Raw genomic sequence first — 18,006 nt, forward strand, 5'->3', positions numbered from 1 at the left:
ATTGAAAAGTATATATGGGATTGCATAAATAAAACAAAATATTTTTTTAATAGATGGAGTTCTATCACGATTTCTATCATTTGATAACTAATTTATTGTGTTTTAATTCAAACTGTAAATGTGTTTTGAAATTTTAATTCATGACATGCACCAACAAACAAAACTTTTTTTTTTAGTAACATCAAGTTAAATATTCTAAATTAATCCTCGTGATAAAAACTCACATTTAAAAATCAGGATAAATGGCTTAAAGTTAATACTTTTTTATTTGAAAGATCATAAACTTTTACTTGTGAACTTTAATCTTCAACACTTAAATACATAAAGCTTTTTTCTTACAACTATACTATACATATGTACGTAGGATGTTTGGGATGGCCGACGGATCGAGTACTATATAGTTAGGACAAGTTTGACTTTTATTGGATGGTACCGAAGGGAAGCACTGCACCAACTATTCGGTGATACATGATGAACCTATACTGATGATACCGATCGAATTTAGTTGGCATAAGTTGAGGGTGTTTTAACTAATTCTATATATCACTTTTTGTTGGGTATATTTACCCACTACATAAGTACATACATCATCCTTATCATCGTACTCAGTATACTTTACCAATAGTAAAACTACGGTAGGGTCTGAGGATGATAAGATGTAGACAACCTTACCTTTACCCTTAGGATAGAGAGGCTGATTTCGGTGAGACCCACCGACTCGATAGTAGTTTTGCATCAAACTTTGGACACATAACACTCAACCATCGGGACACCGCCAATTGGTGCATGTACCCTTGTCTTTCGGCTGTCAACACCACCACATGATGTCTGATTAACCTTCCATCACTTTTAACGTTATTTTCACGAGATTAGTAAAATAACATCAAAATTAGTGCAATTGCACTTTTGCTCACCTGATGGTTCACACATATATACATTATATGTGCGTACCGCAAGCAGGGCAAACATAAGTACATACTTATTATTATTATTATTATTATTATTATTTACTAGATTTTATTTGTTTTTTGGTTTCACTATTATTCAACATTGTGTCATTTGATAATTGATGAATCAACAACACTATATTATTTTCTTGTTTTTTCCTTTCTCTGTGTTCGAGTCTTTAAAGCTACGTGTACTATTAATGAGAACAAAATATTTAAATCTATTTTTGAATCACCGAACACAAATTATTTGAGAAAAAGATCAAATAAAATAATACTACGTGTATAGAAAATTTTAATTAAACGATGTAGTGAAAGTACATAACTGACTCATCATTTTCATTTTACTAGATTGGTTCACAAGATGCCTTCCACTCCCTGGCCGCTCACGGAACCAGTACCTTAGCCAAATAAGTAATTATAACTTTTTGTGAACGATTTCAAAAGAACGCGTGAGATGGAAAATACCATTTTTGACCAAAGCATGCCTTTCACTTTGACTAAATTAGGCCCACTTGTGATGGCTACCTGGAAAATCAATTTGATTAAAAACAATCTCGTTGTTATCAGCTAGGTCCAGAAGGTTCAAATATGGAAGTAAAATATCTGTGCTTTAAATTGTTTTCACTTTTCATACATTTAAATAGAACAAGTAAATATAACATTTAGCTTTTAAGTGAGAAGTTTATTTATTTGATATTCTAACTTTTCGTCTACTTGTTTTAAATTTCAAATTGCAAGCCTAAGAGTGTCCTCAAATAATTAGAACTATGGGTCGGTATTTTTTTAATTAGAGTTCATACATAAGACAGTGAGAACGACTTCTTAAATATAGCCGTTCAAAAAAAGATTACATATTAATAATATAGAGAGAGAAAGATAGATATTTATAACAGAAAGGTGGTGATAATTATGTATTTACGTACGTATGTGATTTCATGACATGTTATTGTTCTTGATAAATGAGTGATTTTATGATGTTATAGTTAATTAATTAAAACATGTTTCTAGCATTTTGTTATCCTAGTCCAGATTAAATTATTGATTCCAATTCCTAATACCAACTACAATCTTTAATCAGACAATAAGTGATTCCTTAGACCAACTACCGTTTTTAATTATTATTTTTATTGGAAATCTGAACCTATTGACTTGTTCCATATTAACCTACTACCATTTTTAATGTGCAAATGGATAGAAATCAAATCTTTAAAACGAAATGTGGGGTTTACATATAATATACACCATTAATACACCATTGTCATTATCGGTGGCCCCTAAACAACATGAATGGTAGAAAAACATACACCTAATGTTCGAGGCGAGGTGATAAGGTTTGCTATTTGACTTGTTTCCAACATTAATCATACGATTCTTACTAAAATAGGTCATCATAGATTACAAAACAAGTTCACATATCATGTCTCATCTTGAAGAGCTAGACCACTTGAGAATTCCATTTGATGACATCAAATCCGCCACCAACAATTTCTCTCACCAAAATTTCCTAGGCCAAGGTGGATTCGGGCGGGTCTACAAAGGTCAACTCCCCTCCTCTGGCTCAAGTGAGTCGGGTACGATGGTCGCTGTAAAGCGGTTAGACCTAAAGTTGGGTGGGCAAGGAGAAAATGAGTTCCTAACGGAGATTCTTATGCTTGCTAGTTACAAACATGACAATCTAGTTTCTCTTGTTGGATTCTAGGACGAAGGTAATGAGAAAGTTCTTGTTTACAAGCATGAGGTTAATAGAAGCCTCGACAACCATCTGGCCTCCACAAACCTTACATGGGAGCAACGTCTAAGAATTTGTCTTGGGGCTGCACGAGGGCTTGAGTATCTTCATGATGGTGTTGGAGCAGGGCACAGAGTGCTACATCGTGATATAAAAAGCTCTAATATTTTGCTAGATTCCAACTGGGAAGCTAAAATTTCAGATTTCGGATTGTCTAAAATAGGTCCCGTGAATCAACAATTCACTTTTCTTGTAACAATTGCTTGTGGCACGTTGGGCTATGTTGATCCAATATACGTAAAAACTGGGGTACTTACAAAAGAATCTGACGTGTATTCTTTTGGAGTTGTGTTATTTGAAGTCCTGTGTGGAAGACTTGCAATGATTGGAAAATATGAAGACGAGCGTCGATTTCTATCTCGTCTTGTGAAACTTCATCAAGAAAAGGGGATGTTACACACGATCATAATCCCTGATCTACTAGACCAAATGAAGCCGTATTCATTAGAAGTATTCTCCAATATTGCTTTTCAATGCCTGAATGAAGATCGCAAAAAACGCCCAACGATGAATTTTGTTGTCAAAGGTTTAGAGATTGCCTTAAAACACCAACTTGTAAGTAATCTTGATATTCTTAGAATAATATGATATTACAGTATATTGGGACACACAATATATCACAGAGTTTGCGTTATTGGATATTAGGATACACAAACAACCGGTCCAGACCCTCGAATTGTAGGTTAATGTTCCTTTTACATTCGTCGTGTAGTCTAATTTGACGTGATGTAACTAAATCATGTGTTATTTGATGGTAGCGTACACGAACTAGGCTATGGGGATCAGTGATTGGTGGATGGCCATTTTTGTACCAACTTGAGAATAATGAAAAGTTGAGGAAGATAACAATAGGTCGCGACCGTTGGATTCATTCACTCATATTTACGTTGGAAGATTCTAATGATTTGTTGCATTCTTCTGAGCAATATGGTGGACTCAATAACCCTACCAACAAGGGGGTTCAAATGTCTACGTTCATCAATTCTTATCCCTACTTTTTATTTTCTGGTTAATTACTGGTAATTAATTAATTACTAGTATTAACACCCCGGGGGTGTAAAAACTAAAAACGTTTATTCGATTCAAGTATTAACACCCACGCTAGTAACTTTGTGAACCATTAAGAAAAACGAACGAAGAGTAGATGTAAAAACGTTGAACCACGCACACCGGTTGCCGCATGTCCACATGCAAAAGCTAGACCAAAACATACAACATTAGACAAAGTTAACTAAGTCGATCGACTTAGGATCCACACTTCGTGACAGAGCTATTAAACGGGAGAAAATAGACGACACGTGTGGCAACGTGTTAACTTGAAAAATTTAGACCGACTGCTTAAATAAAAAATTTGTAAAGATGTGTATAGGAGATCAATGTTGTAATTTGAAAAATGTTGAGGTTAAAAATGAAAAATGGTTTGTTACAAATTTGTAAAAGATGAAAAGTATATAATAGAAAGTTAGAAAGTAATAATGATGGTGCACGTTAGAATGCACAATGTGCAAACAACAATGCGTAGAAACTTCATAATTGTATGTATATAAATTGTCAAAAATGTTGAGCTACTACCACTACCACTACCACTACGTACTTTTGAATATTTTAGACTGCAAAATGTGTTAACATAATAAATTTTCAATTTTGTAGATCACTTTTGAAGAAGACGAAGAAATAATTGGAATCTCGGGAGCTGTTGGGAGACGTTATGGTCTTGAGTTAATCACGTCTTTATCTTTTGTAACAAACAAAAGGACGTACGGACCTTTTGGTGAGGAGGACAATATTCGCCTAAGAAAAAAGGCACAATTTTCAAGCTCATGGAACTTGGGTTCGTTTCATGGGTTCTATGGCCGTTGTGGCTGGTACGTGGAAGCCCTGGGCTGCTGCTTGAAGACCAACATTTGAAAGCTTTTTTATATATGTATACAAAATGAACATAATACATAATACTGATAATTTGATTGAGGACACTCGTAGGTTTCACTTTTTTTGCCAAGTGAAATCTCATCTTAATGGAGAATTAACTCCGTCTACCTGTAGTTCGCGTGTTTAAATTTTTAGTTTCATAACTAAACGATATTTTATGAATTTTACACAAACTTAATAGAAATTTACTATTATAACCAAAATAGATTACAAAAAGGAAAACCACCTAACCAAAACATGCAGTATTTGAAAGTTAGATATTAAATGTGTGACTTTGCTCGAACCGTAATGACTATTTTTATCTCTCTTATTAATTATTATCGTTATTCATTTTCAAGTGACATGTGTATGCTTTCTATTGATCTAGATGAGCTGATGAGTTATGAAGTGCTATAAAATAATAACTTTGTTAATGTTTTCATGTTGCAAAGACTATGCTAGTGAATTTATTTAAAGCTCAAAGCATCAAACTAGATCTTTATTTGAGTAAATAAAAACAGGTTAAACCCCTTTATACTAAGCCCAGTTTCTCCCAAATGCCCAAATAACTGAATAAGCCCACAATCCCATTAACCCAATTTCCGTTTGTCTCCCGGAAGTCTGAAATCAATATACTTATTTGATGCCACCTTGGTTTTAAAATAATTTCATTTCGAATATACCCAAACAACATGTAATTAAAGTCAACTCAATAAGTTGTCAACGCTGTATTATACTAGTTTAAACATAGTTTAATATGGTCCGTTTTTTAAGTCACCAACGGAGATCGAGGTTGCTATTTCATGGGAGCAACGCCTACGAATATGTCTTGGTGCCGCACGAGGACTTGAGTATCTTCATGATGGTGCACAGGGTGCTACACCGTGATGTGAAAAGCTCTAATATTGAAGAAACACTAAGTGACCCCGGCAGATTACGGATAATCTTAGGGTCAAGTAGATGTTTCCCACGAGGGTTAGGTCCGGCAAAGATGGTTATTCTTCTGATGACCTGCAAAACAGACACCGTGAGCTCGTCACTGAGAAGGGGGGGTACCTCCTTGTGACCACCCTCCGGCGTGAGAATCAGACTAGATTGCTCTGAATATAAATGTATATTAAGAGAAATAGCTAGAGCAGATAAGATATGTGATGGTATAAGATAGTATATGATAAGATGATATGTGATAAGATGTGATACCGTTCCAAGGTGTTGGAGTATTTATAGCCGAAGGTAGGTTTCCAAGCAGGTACAGCCAGCTGTATAATATTCCTTTTCTACCAACTGTGGGCTACGCACGTGCCATGCTGGTGGTTGGTGGGTAGGCAGCGGCTGATAGTGACATGGCCGGCTGTGTACTATTCCTTTTCCACCAACTGCAGGCTATGTACGTGCCACGATGAGGGTTGGTGAGTAGGCAGCGGCTGATAGTGACATTAAGTACTAGAGCGTGCTGCTCGTCGTACTGTTGTCAGTGAGCTGTCACCCTGTGATTGGTTCATGGGCTGCTTTGGTCAGATCTTGTCTATTTTGTCCATACCTTGGCAGGTATAGTACAAAAGATCCTCCAGAAGCGTACGGATTGGCTCATTTGGGCGGGAGTATTCCCGCCTTGCTCATTCCTTCTTCAGGTGACATTACTGAATTATTGAGAGTTAGTGCCTTGTGCGTGTAGCCTTGCTATTAGTGCGGGTAGCCTTCCCTGATGGCTTGTATCCGCAGCTGCGGGAACAGGCGAGGTACTTCACCATTGGGAGGCTTTTCCTGCGGGAACAGCTTGCGTACTGCGCGTAAGGTCTTCATCTCTCTGAGCATGGTGGGTCCTGCGGAACCAGTTGGTCTTTGCGCAGACGTCCCTCTTCAAGGTGAGTCTTGCGGGTCTAACTGGGCTCTGCTGGGACCTACCTCTTCAAATATATTGCTAGATGCCAATTGGGAAGCTAAGATTTTGGATTGTCTAAAATAGGTCCAACTAATCAACCATTCACTTTTCTTGTCACTAATGCATGTGGCACGTTCGGCTATCTTGATCCGCTATATGTAAATACTGGGATCCTTACAAAAGAATCAGGCGTCTATTCATTTGGGGTTGTATTATTTGAAGTCCTATACGTGTGGGAGACTTGCATATGATTGGGACATATGAAGACGAGCACAATTTTCTATCTCGCCTAGTGAAGCTTCATAAAGCGAAGGGGACACTACACAAGATCATACTCCCTAGTCTACTAGAGCAAATGAGTCCGCATTCCTTAGAAGAGTTCTCCAATATTGCTTTCCATTGCTTGAATGAAAACCGCAACACCACCCAACGATGGATTTAGTTATCAAAGGTTTAGAAAGCAGTGGCGGATCCAGGAAATTTTCTCACAGGGGTCGGGAATTTTTATGGTCGGTACTAATACAACTGTCGGGTCGAATCGGGTCGGGTCAAATCAGGTCGAGTCAGGTCATATATATATATATATAATGGATTACCAAACAAAATATTAGATAACAAATACATCAAAGTTGTTCTCTACGAGTTTTCATTTTTCAAAATCTAACTATTACATCATCTACTTTAACATTGATAAGCAAGTCTTTCTCAATGTAACAAATACAACTATCGCTTAAATTTTCATCACCCATTCGATTACGCAAATCAGACTTCACATACTTCATCGCCGAAAAGGATCTTTCAACGGTTGCGGTTGCGACGGGTAATACGAGAGCTAACTTTAATAAACGATACACCAATGCAAATGAATGGTGTTTCTTTGTTTGAACTATCAATTGAACAAGACTTGCTAAACCATTCAAGTTTTCAAATCGTTTATCTCCTTTCAAATTATCGATGTATGTCGCGAGTTCAACCGGGAGTCTTCTTTTATCACTTTCATCAAAATCATATGGGTATAACTCGACTAATTGTAATATTTTTGGAATAGAAAATGCCCGAAAATTATCATAAGGAGTTAAACAACTCAAAGAAACAAGTAAGTCGGATGTTACCTCGTTAAAACGGTCCCGAAACTCTTGGATTTGCAAATCTAGAACCGCATTGAAGCAATCATACTCATAATAGTGGCGATTTTTCATGTTTGTCTTTTTTCTTGGCGTTAGCATGTTAAAATTGGATTGGATATTAGACTAATGGGCTTATTGATATTAATAGGAAAAATTGTTTGTATAACGTTTATATAATTATATTTATAAAATTTTCATTGTACTTTTTAATACGGTTAGTCTCAAAATCTCATGGGGGTCGTCTTGAAATTATACAGGGTTCGGCTTCAAAATTTCACAGGGGTCGGGTCAAAATTTTATAGGGGTCGGTCGGGAATTTTTCGGTATATTAACACTAAAAAAAAAATTTCACAGGAGACGGGGGACACCCCGCGCTTATTACTATCTCCGCCCGTGTTTGAAAGTGCTTTGAACTTACAATCATAAACTTTGTGTTATTAAATGTAGGTTACATGGACAACCGTTTCAAAACCTCAATTTGTAAGTTATCGTTTCTTTTAAACTTAATTGTAATTTTTGTGAAAAAATTGCGAACTGTTACATTTGGTGTTACGGTTCAAGAACCAAGTTATGGGGATCAGACTTCAGAGACAGGCTGATGGACATTTTTGTTCCAGCTTCAGAGCGATCAAAGGCTAAGGGATAGAACATTATATCATGACCGTTGGATTTATTCACTCATGTTTACATTGGAAGATTCCGATGGTTTGTTGCATTCTTCTGAAAAATATGGTGGTTTCCATACTGACACCTACTACAAGAACAATGTGTTTGTGATGAGCAACTCTTATTCATCTTTACAAGTGAAGGAGAAAGTGAATACGGTACTGGTATACACCTAAGCTTAGACGCAAAACCCTCAAAACTACGTAGTGTTGATATTAAAAAATCAATCAAATATCTCCACTTGTAAATATTTTATTTATTCATATATCAAGTGACACTATTTGTTCTTCTGGTACATTAATATCATTTTAACTACTTGGTTTATTAACATTAAATTTTAAATCTTTGTTAATGTTAAAAGATGGAGTTTGATGGTAAAGTTTTAAAAGATATCATTTTATGGTACATTAATATAATTTAAAAGATAATAACCTACGAATTAAGATTTTATAAGTCTTTAACAAGCAAAATGGTTGGTTTTCGTAGATGGAGTTTGATGCCGACAAGGAGATAATTGGGATATCTGGAGCTGTTGTGAGGCTTCCAAGTTCTTTTGAGTTTATCTCATCATTGTCGGTTGTGACCAACCAGAAAGAGCACGGTCCTATCGGTGAGGCAAGGAAAGTGGACACTCATTTTTCTGAATCATGGGACTTGGTTTGTTTGATGGGTTTTATGGTCGTTATGGCTCGCACGTGTATGGTCTAGGCTGCTGTTTAATCACTTAAAAAGCTATGTATTATCTTAATGGCATGGAAATTTTTCTAACTAAAATCATCATTTGTTTTCTTTATTGTAATTGACGTGCACATTCTCCTGAAATACCTTACCACGTTGTTGTGCCCGGTACATGGGTTTAAAGTCCAAGGTTAGTTTGTGGGTCTTTTCTGTTTATATTTATTGGATGGAGGAGTGGGTTAGTTGTCTTTTCATATATCCAGACTTGTTTAGTTTCTCTTTCGTTTTGTATGCGTGTATAAGGCTAATATTAAGTTGTGTACTCTGAGTACATTTAATTGATAGTATAAATCCTAACATCTTTTATGATTATCATATTTTTAGACATACTTCTACACACTTCAGCCAAGTGTTACTTTTTATGCTCTGCAGGCACGCCATCCTGTTATGGGGTATTTGAACATGTCGGTTGTCGGCCTATATTGCAATCTTTGAGATGCTTATTGAACTCGTGCGGGGTGGATTCTCCCCAGTTGTCGAACCGCAACATCATGACTTTTGACTCGATAACTCTTTTGGGTTCTTGTTTGCATTTTTTAAATTCAATTAGGGCTTCGTCTTTGGTCTTCATAAATGCCACCCATACCTACCATTACTCCACTAGTAGTCGTCGATAAGTTAACATGATCATGAGCTCCATCCCGCTTAGCGACTTACCTGTCCGAAACATCCGTGTGCGCTAACTCATAGTCTTTTGCTTTGATCTTACAAACTGTTGTTCACAGGCTATTCCAAATTGACAATATGCACAAATACCACTATTAGATTATTCTAAATTAGCTATGCATTGCCTCGGAAAGGAAAATTTGATTTTTGCTACTATCAGCTAGATCGTAGTATATTTAGACTAATAATTTTCATTTGAACTAAATTTAGTATCAAAGCTCATACTATGATAACAAAGGGGAACTAAACCGTTAATAACAGTTCGGCTTCAATTTTCAATAGAAAATTGGTTCAGATTCGGTTTTCTACAACAAAAAAATGTTATTAACGGTCTGGATCATGGTTTAACTTAAAACCCATTAAAATTGGACCGTAAAGACCCCTACGTAACAACAAGAGAATGTTCATAACAATACTAGCTAGTTGTTGAATCAGGGCCTCGATTTAGGAATTCACTTAGGGCTCCCGAATATGATGAGTTGCCAACCCGACCGGAAAGTTTTAACATTTGCTTGTGAGAACTCCGAATAAAAGTGAACTCATAAGAAAAATAATCCTGAATCCGTTAGTTTGAAAAGAGTTGAAGATGTCAGATACGTGAGATGGTATCTTCAACTATTAGTTGACGATTTCGCCCTTCATCTTAATTGACACGCATATGAAGATTGGCATAAGGCGGTCCAAGATAAGATTAACTTTTTAAATAACATAAAATAAAAATAAATTAGTTTTTGCGTGAAGCCAAATCTACCAACTTGAACTTGTTATATATAAGCATTTATTATTTCGTTGAATACTTGAATCATTACGCATTGCTTCCTTGACGGCATAAGAAGTTTTCATCTCCGGCCAGAACCTATCTCCGAAAGTTGTAAGAATTAAGTAGTTTTTTTTTTTTTTTTTTTTTGGATTCACCTAGGCACATAACACATTTAAGCTCGTTACCAAGGTTTTGTTGCTGGCCTCTTGATCTTTTGATATCTTCTTCTCGATAACCTTCCCTTTGTAACCAAAGTGTCACCACGACAACATCCAAAGGTCACCCTCGGATTCGTAGGGGGGCAAGGAAGAGGCTGTTATGCTTGTTGTAGCGCGCCTTTCCTTTTATAACACTTCAGAAAGATTTTGCATTGCATTTCTTATGATGACCTGGTAAGATACATCGGTGTAAAAGATCGATCCCTTTGGATCTTGATCCATGATGTCTTTTTGATTAATCCTAGAGCCGTGATTGACTGATCGTAGATCCACTTTAGCTCGTGCCTTGATGATGTCCAACCTAGATACATAAGCTTCCGGTGAGACCTTGATCCATGGTACCCGCAGCGTCCCAGCCGTGCAGAGCTCGATCTGAACCTTGAATTGTTTTCGATCAAATGTATTTTCCATATTTGTACTCTCAAATTCAATCTGGAGGGTCAAGATTTTGTAACATGCAAATTAATGTAATGGATTGATAAAGGTATTTTTATTCTATAGAACACGTAGAACGATTTATACGACTCCTCTTTTAATTCTTCTTTTCATTTGAATAAATGTTTATATGTTTGTTTTCATTTTCATTATGGATGTGTATTTATTATATATACATATTTATATGATGATATATGGAGTGATCTTGCACATTATTGTGATTAATTTATCGGTTCAACTATTTATTATTGGACTATATTATTATTAGTGTGAGTCCACGGTCGTTGTGGTTGTTTTGCTTATCATTGTTTGTTGATCAATGATTCCAATTTTGTTTATCTTCATCTTGATTTATTTAATGTGCAGCTGATAATTGCAATTAATTAACTAACCGTTGGTTGAAGCCTACATAAATATTTTGTGATATTTATTGGTATGCTTGGAATGCGTTTTATATTTTCTGCAGGCATCAACGATGATGAATCCAACAACCCTTGCTCTACAATTCGATCGGTTTTGTAACTGTCAAGGATGTATAAAAAAGGTCAACAACGTACTTGCTGAACTTGATGTAGTGAAGTTTTTCTCAACGGATCGCGAGACAGGGATATTCATGATATTAACCACTGAAAACACTCAAGTTATACGCAAAGCTCTCAAGCGAAAATTTCCTAGAAACAAATTTATTTTGTCACAAGAAACCAACAACTCATATTTGCCACCTGAGCCTGATGCCAGTGATCTTGCTAAAGCATTGAAGACAATTTCACGCGTTAAAGGGTTAAGGAGTATCGAGTACACACAATCCAATACTTTCAAGCTTAACTTCATCGACCAACCAGATCTCTATGTTAAACGAGACGATATTTAAGGGCGGTTTGGTAAATCTCATGGGTTGGCTCGGAGGAGATTTAAATAATAATTCGTTTATCATTTTTAATAAGTTAGTCTTATTTTATTAAGTTAGTCTTATCCTAAACTATTTGAGTTAGATTCAAATTGTGTATTTGAATACGAGTGGGACTCGAATTAAGGGTGTTATATAAACCCTTTGTTCACATAGGTTTATTAAGTTTTTCCATTCGTTGGTTCTCTTAATAGAGAGAGTTTATTTTGTTTGTCAAATAATACATCTTGGTGGGTTCCATTAAAAGTGGTCAGAGTTTTTGTTCGTCAACTGTGTGTGATTCAAGTTAATTGTGTGCAGCCCATATTTGAGTTTTTGTCCTCTTGTTCTTGCTGTACGTACAGCATCAACAAACAAAAAGAATAATAATATTATTCTTTCTATTCAGTTTGTACAAGAAAAAGGAAACAGAGTCTAGTGTTCTGCATATAAACATCAAGATCAGTTCTTGATAGTCGACTCTACTGTGTAATATTCAACACTCTACAGTCGTCCGGGTGGTAGTGGTGTTCACCTTGAAGATGCTCCTCCCTCGCTGCCACCACCACCGCCGCCACGACAAGTTTATACCACGCCATCTGCGCCACCTATTCCCACAGCTCCACATGTGGTCAATGGGTACCCTCCAGAGTTCTATGGTTTTGAAAATCATCCACATGATCGTTGCACCATTCTTTGAGTGATCATATAATCTATTTTTATTTTGTCACACATTATATGTGAGTTTGTGGTCAGTTCATTGTTCTCACAGAGTCAGTTTTGTTCGTTTTTGTGTGTATTAATAAATCACATATATACACCTACATTTGCGTATATGGTTAGTGTGATCTATAAGGGGTTATAGGCTTGTTAATCCCCCGGAGATAATTATTTGTCATGTTTATATAAATCAAATGTTATGATCAGTTAAACAAATATTACTTGTATAGTTGTATGTATATGATAGCTTGCAAATGGAAACCAGAAGGGTAAAAAATCAGATTGCTTGGCAGAAACGCAGAACGAGCGGTTGCAAGGGCCAGGCCGAAAAAAAAATGGTAGGTTTTGGATTTTGTATGCATGATTTGGATAATTTCTGAATTGTGGTTATTGCTTTCAAATTAAAACAATTTGTGGGCACACCGAATCAATAATCAGATAAAACAGAAAATGCTTCTCAAAGAAGATGTTCTTTTATGTGAAAAACTATGTATGAAATCGTTGTTCTTTTTATGTGAAATGTTGCAAACCTTCATGAAAGAGTGCAACATATCTTTTTAGAATATCACATCTTGTTTTTCATTTATTTGTTAACATCACATATATATTGTGTTTTTCACTTATTTGTTAAAAGAGCTTGTGTTTAGTAAAAGAAAAAAGAACTTTCAACCTGTTCGTTCCTTTTTACCCGCTCGGTCTTATTGATTTATCTAATTCATTGGACATGCACGTTTAAGATAAAGCACAACTCAAATCTACCTATTCATTGTATGCAAGGTTAGAGCAATTGTTGCTAAAAAATTAAATCATTTGTTTATAACCTGTTTGGAAGTGGTATGGTACTAAATTGTACTATGCAACACTAAGACCATTTCCATTGTCAACCCAATTATGGGTTGTGTTGTCACATGACATTAAAGAAAATAAAATATTAATTTTTTATAGTTGATTCTTATCAAACGAGTTCACCAAAACAAACCAGTTTGCGAACCTTTTTTATGTCATGTGTCATGGAATTACTAGTTCATGTTTTTTTATCCATTTACTTTTTTTACTTGTTAACAATTAATATAGGATATAATTTGGTTTTTGTTTAATAACTTAAATTGTTTGCTTTAAAAACAAAATCTAAAAACACAACCGTGGTTTTAGTTTCTAAACACTTTGATATAAATTTTATTTAAAACGAAGTTCTTTTATAAATACATATTTTTTTCTTATTAGTTTTCTGATATAATATTATTGTTTCGTAACCATATTATTTAAAGTTTTATTTTTTAAATCATAAATTATATTTATATAACAAAAATGTTGGTTGAGGTTAGGGGTGTGCATATTCGGGTCCGGCCCGAAATAACCCGTAGAACCGAACCGAAAAGGGACTAAACCGACCCGACCCTAAAGTATAATACGGAATGTCGGTCATGGAATTTCTTGTATTCGGTTGTCGGATTGGTCTCGGGTAATATTGCATGAAAAATCATGAAAGACCGATACCTGATATATGCTGTTCTTTGCATGTGTCGCTAATAATTATTCTAGTAAACAAGGTCGTCATTTATAGAGGTAGGGTACCAAAAAGACCCAAATACCCTTAAATACCACCCGCGGGTCACATAAGAACCCCTAATAAGCCACCCGCGGGGCATACGGATCACCCGCATATCACGATAGAGGAAGAATGTCCTCATATCACGCGCGGAAGCATCCTTGCACCCTCGAAAGTCGTCCGCAGGATAGGACATCAGTCCGCCCAAACGATCGAGAGGAAGTGCCAGCGGGACAACTGTCACCAACCAATTTCCATCTAGAAGAATATCCACGATTGTTACGTGAGGAATATGTGACCTATCAGCCAATGAACAAAGGACACCTGGCCAGGTTGTTATAACCGTGCACATGGCCAGGGTGCGATTCGTCCTATCATTGGGCAACACGTGTCCGGGTCGTTATACTCATGCACATGGGACGTATAGCTCAACCTATCATAAAAGGACACGCGTCCAGGCGGTTATTGAAGATCTTCTAGAAGAGGACAGCTGGCTTAATCATCTTCCTACATCCTTGGCTATAAATACCTTGTCAAACGGTATGAGGTATTCATTCATTCACCCACTTACATTTTGACTATACTTAGTCTGTTTACTTCAGTACTTTCTTCATCTACGAACGTTACTGATTCTCACGCCGGAGTGTGGTTACAGGAAGACCCCCCCTCTTGTCCTTCCCCCTCTTGTCCTTCCTGTAACGAGACTCACGGTGTCTGTTTTGCAGGTTCCGGTCATTGGACTTTGGGAAGTCATACTCATATCCTAGTTGTAATTATCGTACTTTACCCTGTGGACTCATTGGATCCAGGACCCATACCCGGGGATCGGATCCGTGTTTCTTCATTGGCGCCATCCGTATTGGTGTTAGAACTGCATAATTTTGTCTCCGTTGGTTTTTGGTTCGTTTGATATGAGTAAACTTCCCGAAAGGCCGGCAGGAACTCTTGCATCCGATTCACGTGTAACTAACACAGAAGCACCTCCGGGTCTTAGTGTTTTTGCACGTATCACGACTCCAGGTGGCCGTACTCTTGAACGTGTCACTGCTCCGGGGTCACGAATCACTGAGGTGACACTTGGGGGTTTTTCCCTAGAAAATGTTACAGCACCAACCGATCCCACTCCCACAAACATGGGACGTGCCTTGGCACCGGAAGGTTCCAATTTGGGTAATCAAAAACGAATTATGGGAGAGACTCGCCGGAAACGGCCAGAATTGGATCTGGAAAATGATTCAGGCGATTCCGATATATCGAGATCTCGTCAACGTAATTCTAGATCCAGAGGAGCATTAACTCCTGAAGAGTGGCTCCACGTGCAACAACAAAGTTTGGTGGCTGAGTACGAGCGTAGAAAACGTAACGAACGACTTCACACTCGCACTTTGGATTATGAGGAACCCCCTAAGGGATCTCCTTCTCCTCCACCAATAGTGAGAGGAAGTCATATTCGTTACAGCCAACAGGCGGAGCCAGAGTTTGGCGAATTACCAAGGCTACGTCCTCGTCCTCGCATAGACATGCGGATACCATCTTATTTGGACGAGTTTGATAGTTACGATTCGTCTTACTACCCAGGAGATTACAGTATGTATACCGGGGATAGTAGGATGAGCTCACAGGCGAGAAGTAGTCGTCCACATGACACAGTCCGCCACACCGAGTACCATAGCAATGCTGAACGAGACTTTACCAAACCATACCGCCCTGCGGCTTTCGCCGAAAAATCAAAATTCATAGCAAGCATTGCCACAACACCCTTTCCTGTTAATGCTAAAATACCTACATCGGTAGGTAAATACAATGGTATAACTGATCCAAGTGATCATCTCTAGAACTTTGTAGCAGTAGGCGATGTTAGTGGTTGGACGCTTCCTTATTGGTGTCACATGTTCGCGTTGACACTAACAGGGGCAGCAAGAGAGTGGTTCGAAAAGTTACCCGATGGTGAAATTTCTAGCTGGGATGATTTGGTGAAGAAGTTTTCTCAACAATTCAGTCAGCAGAAGAAGCATACGCGAGACCATTCAGAAATTTTAGATGTCGTTCGTCGCGATAACGAGTCAATAGAAGATTTTATCACCAGGTTCAATGACGAGAGCCTAAACATCGGTGGGATTAGCAAAGACATGCTTCGGGGTGCCTTCCGCAAGAACGTCAGATGTGACGATTTAGTCCGCACACTTACGGGCAGAGATGGAATGCCAAAAGAGTGGGACGATCTCATGACTGCAGCAAAAGTGTATGCGAACACTGAGAAAACATTGAAAAGTGGTAACTCAAAGCAAAAATTTAAAGTCGAGTTTCAAACTCCGAGACCAAATAGACAGGCGAAAGGTCCTATCTGGTCGAGACTTCAGACAAGTACGGAAGCATCAAAACCATTTTATGCACGATCCCTCATAGGCAACAAAAACAAAACGGGACCCTCGAACCGAGGTCCCAATAACTGGACTCCTCTTTCAAAGACTCCCGCCGAAATTCTCATCACGGAGAATGTGAATTTTAAAAAACCGCAGCCACTGTCGAGAAGATCATTCCTTGACCCGAAAAAGCATTGTTCGTATCATGATGACATTGGTCATAATACAAATGAATGCAGAACATTAAAAAATGAAATTGAAGCGGTTGTAAAGTCTGGAAAACTTGGACACCTGGTAAAAGGAGGGAAACCTGACAATGGTAAAGCTCCCGCACGGGATATCTAAGGTTCGAGTAAAAAGCAAGTCAGAGACTTAAATGTCCATATGATACAAGGCGGGTACGATACAAGGAAAAAGAGGAAGGAGTCTGATGATGAGTAATGGAAGAATGAGCCAGTGATCTTTCCTCGAATCAAAGGGGTCCCGAATAACAAAAACCCTTTGGTCATCACTGCTCAATTCGGACACTACCGTTCCCAATACGTCTTCTTCGACACCGGTAGTACTTCGGACATTATGTGTGAATGATGGTCGGTTATTTTGTATATGCTTTAGTTCGTTTATTATTTAGTTTTAACTGTTTATTCTAGAACTATCGATGCTTCATACCTGTGTTATTGGATTTCAGGTCACAGGCGTTAAAGTACTCAATATGGACCTATTGTGACACAGAATGAAGACCCGGGATGTCCAGCACGTAAAACGAGGAAAAGAATGAAGTTTGCTGTTCCAGAGTCCCATCGCGGTACGCGATGGGTTTGATGAAGTCCCCATCGCGTACCGCGATGGGTGATAAATTAATTATTGACTTTGGTCAATCGCGGTACGCGATGGGCCATAGAAGACCCCGTCGTGTACCGCGACGGGACTGCAGACGGGATTTTGAGTTTATAACTTGTTTTTCATCAACATGAAACCCTAACTTCGTTTTTGACGACCAAGAGGCGATTCCAGCAGTTCATATTGGCGATTTCCACCATCCTAGCTCGTGTGAAGATCATACATATGATCCATATCATCTATATTGAAGATTCGATTATGTCTAGGCTCGGCTAATCGCCTAGAATCGCACCCAGGATGTATAGTTTGTAACTCTTTACAGTTTTTCTCTTGTGGTTAAGAATACTTATGTTTTGGTTATTGTTGATTGATATATGATTATTGATGTTTAGTATTTCTGTGTGTTCGGTCGGTTTATGTTTACGTTGGTCTGAACGATCTGTTACCAGTTGCTAAATAATTAGTCATATAACTGTTTGGTTAGATTGAATACAATAAAACGTACAATT

General features: G+C 37.5%; 1 protein-coding gene across 1 annotated transcript; it reads left to right on the plus strand.

Annotated features, from left to right (window-relative positions):
* Positions 1-2,367: 2,367 nt before the first annotated feature.
* On the plus strand, positions 2,368-3,767 carry LOC143591628 (putative receptor-like protein kinase At5g39000). Its single transcript, XM_077071780.1, has 4 exons — positions 2,368-2,535; positions 2,650-3,294; positions 3,385-3,417; positions 3,498-3,767. Exons 1-4 carry the CDS (start codon positions 2,368-2,370, stop codon positions 3,750-3,752), a joined length of 1,101 nt encoding a protein of 366 aa, XP_076927895.1. The 3' UTR covers positions 3,753-3,767.
* Positions 3,768-18,006: the final 14,239 nt, after the last annotated feature.

Source organism: Bidens hawaiensis, unplaced genomic scaffold, assembly GCF_021521415.1.
Source record: "Bidens hawaiensis isolate Kalapana, Puna unplaced genomic scaffold, B.hawaiensis_p1.1 tig00039954_1, whole genome shotgun sequence".
NCBI lineage: Eukaryota > Viridiplantae > Streptophyta > Magnoliopsida > Asterales > Asteraceae > Bidens > Bidens hawaiensis.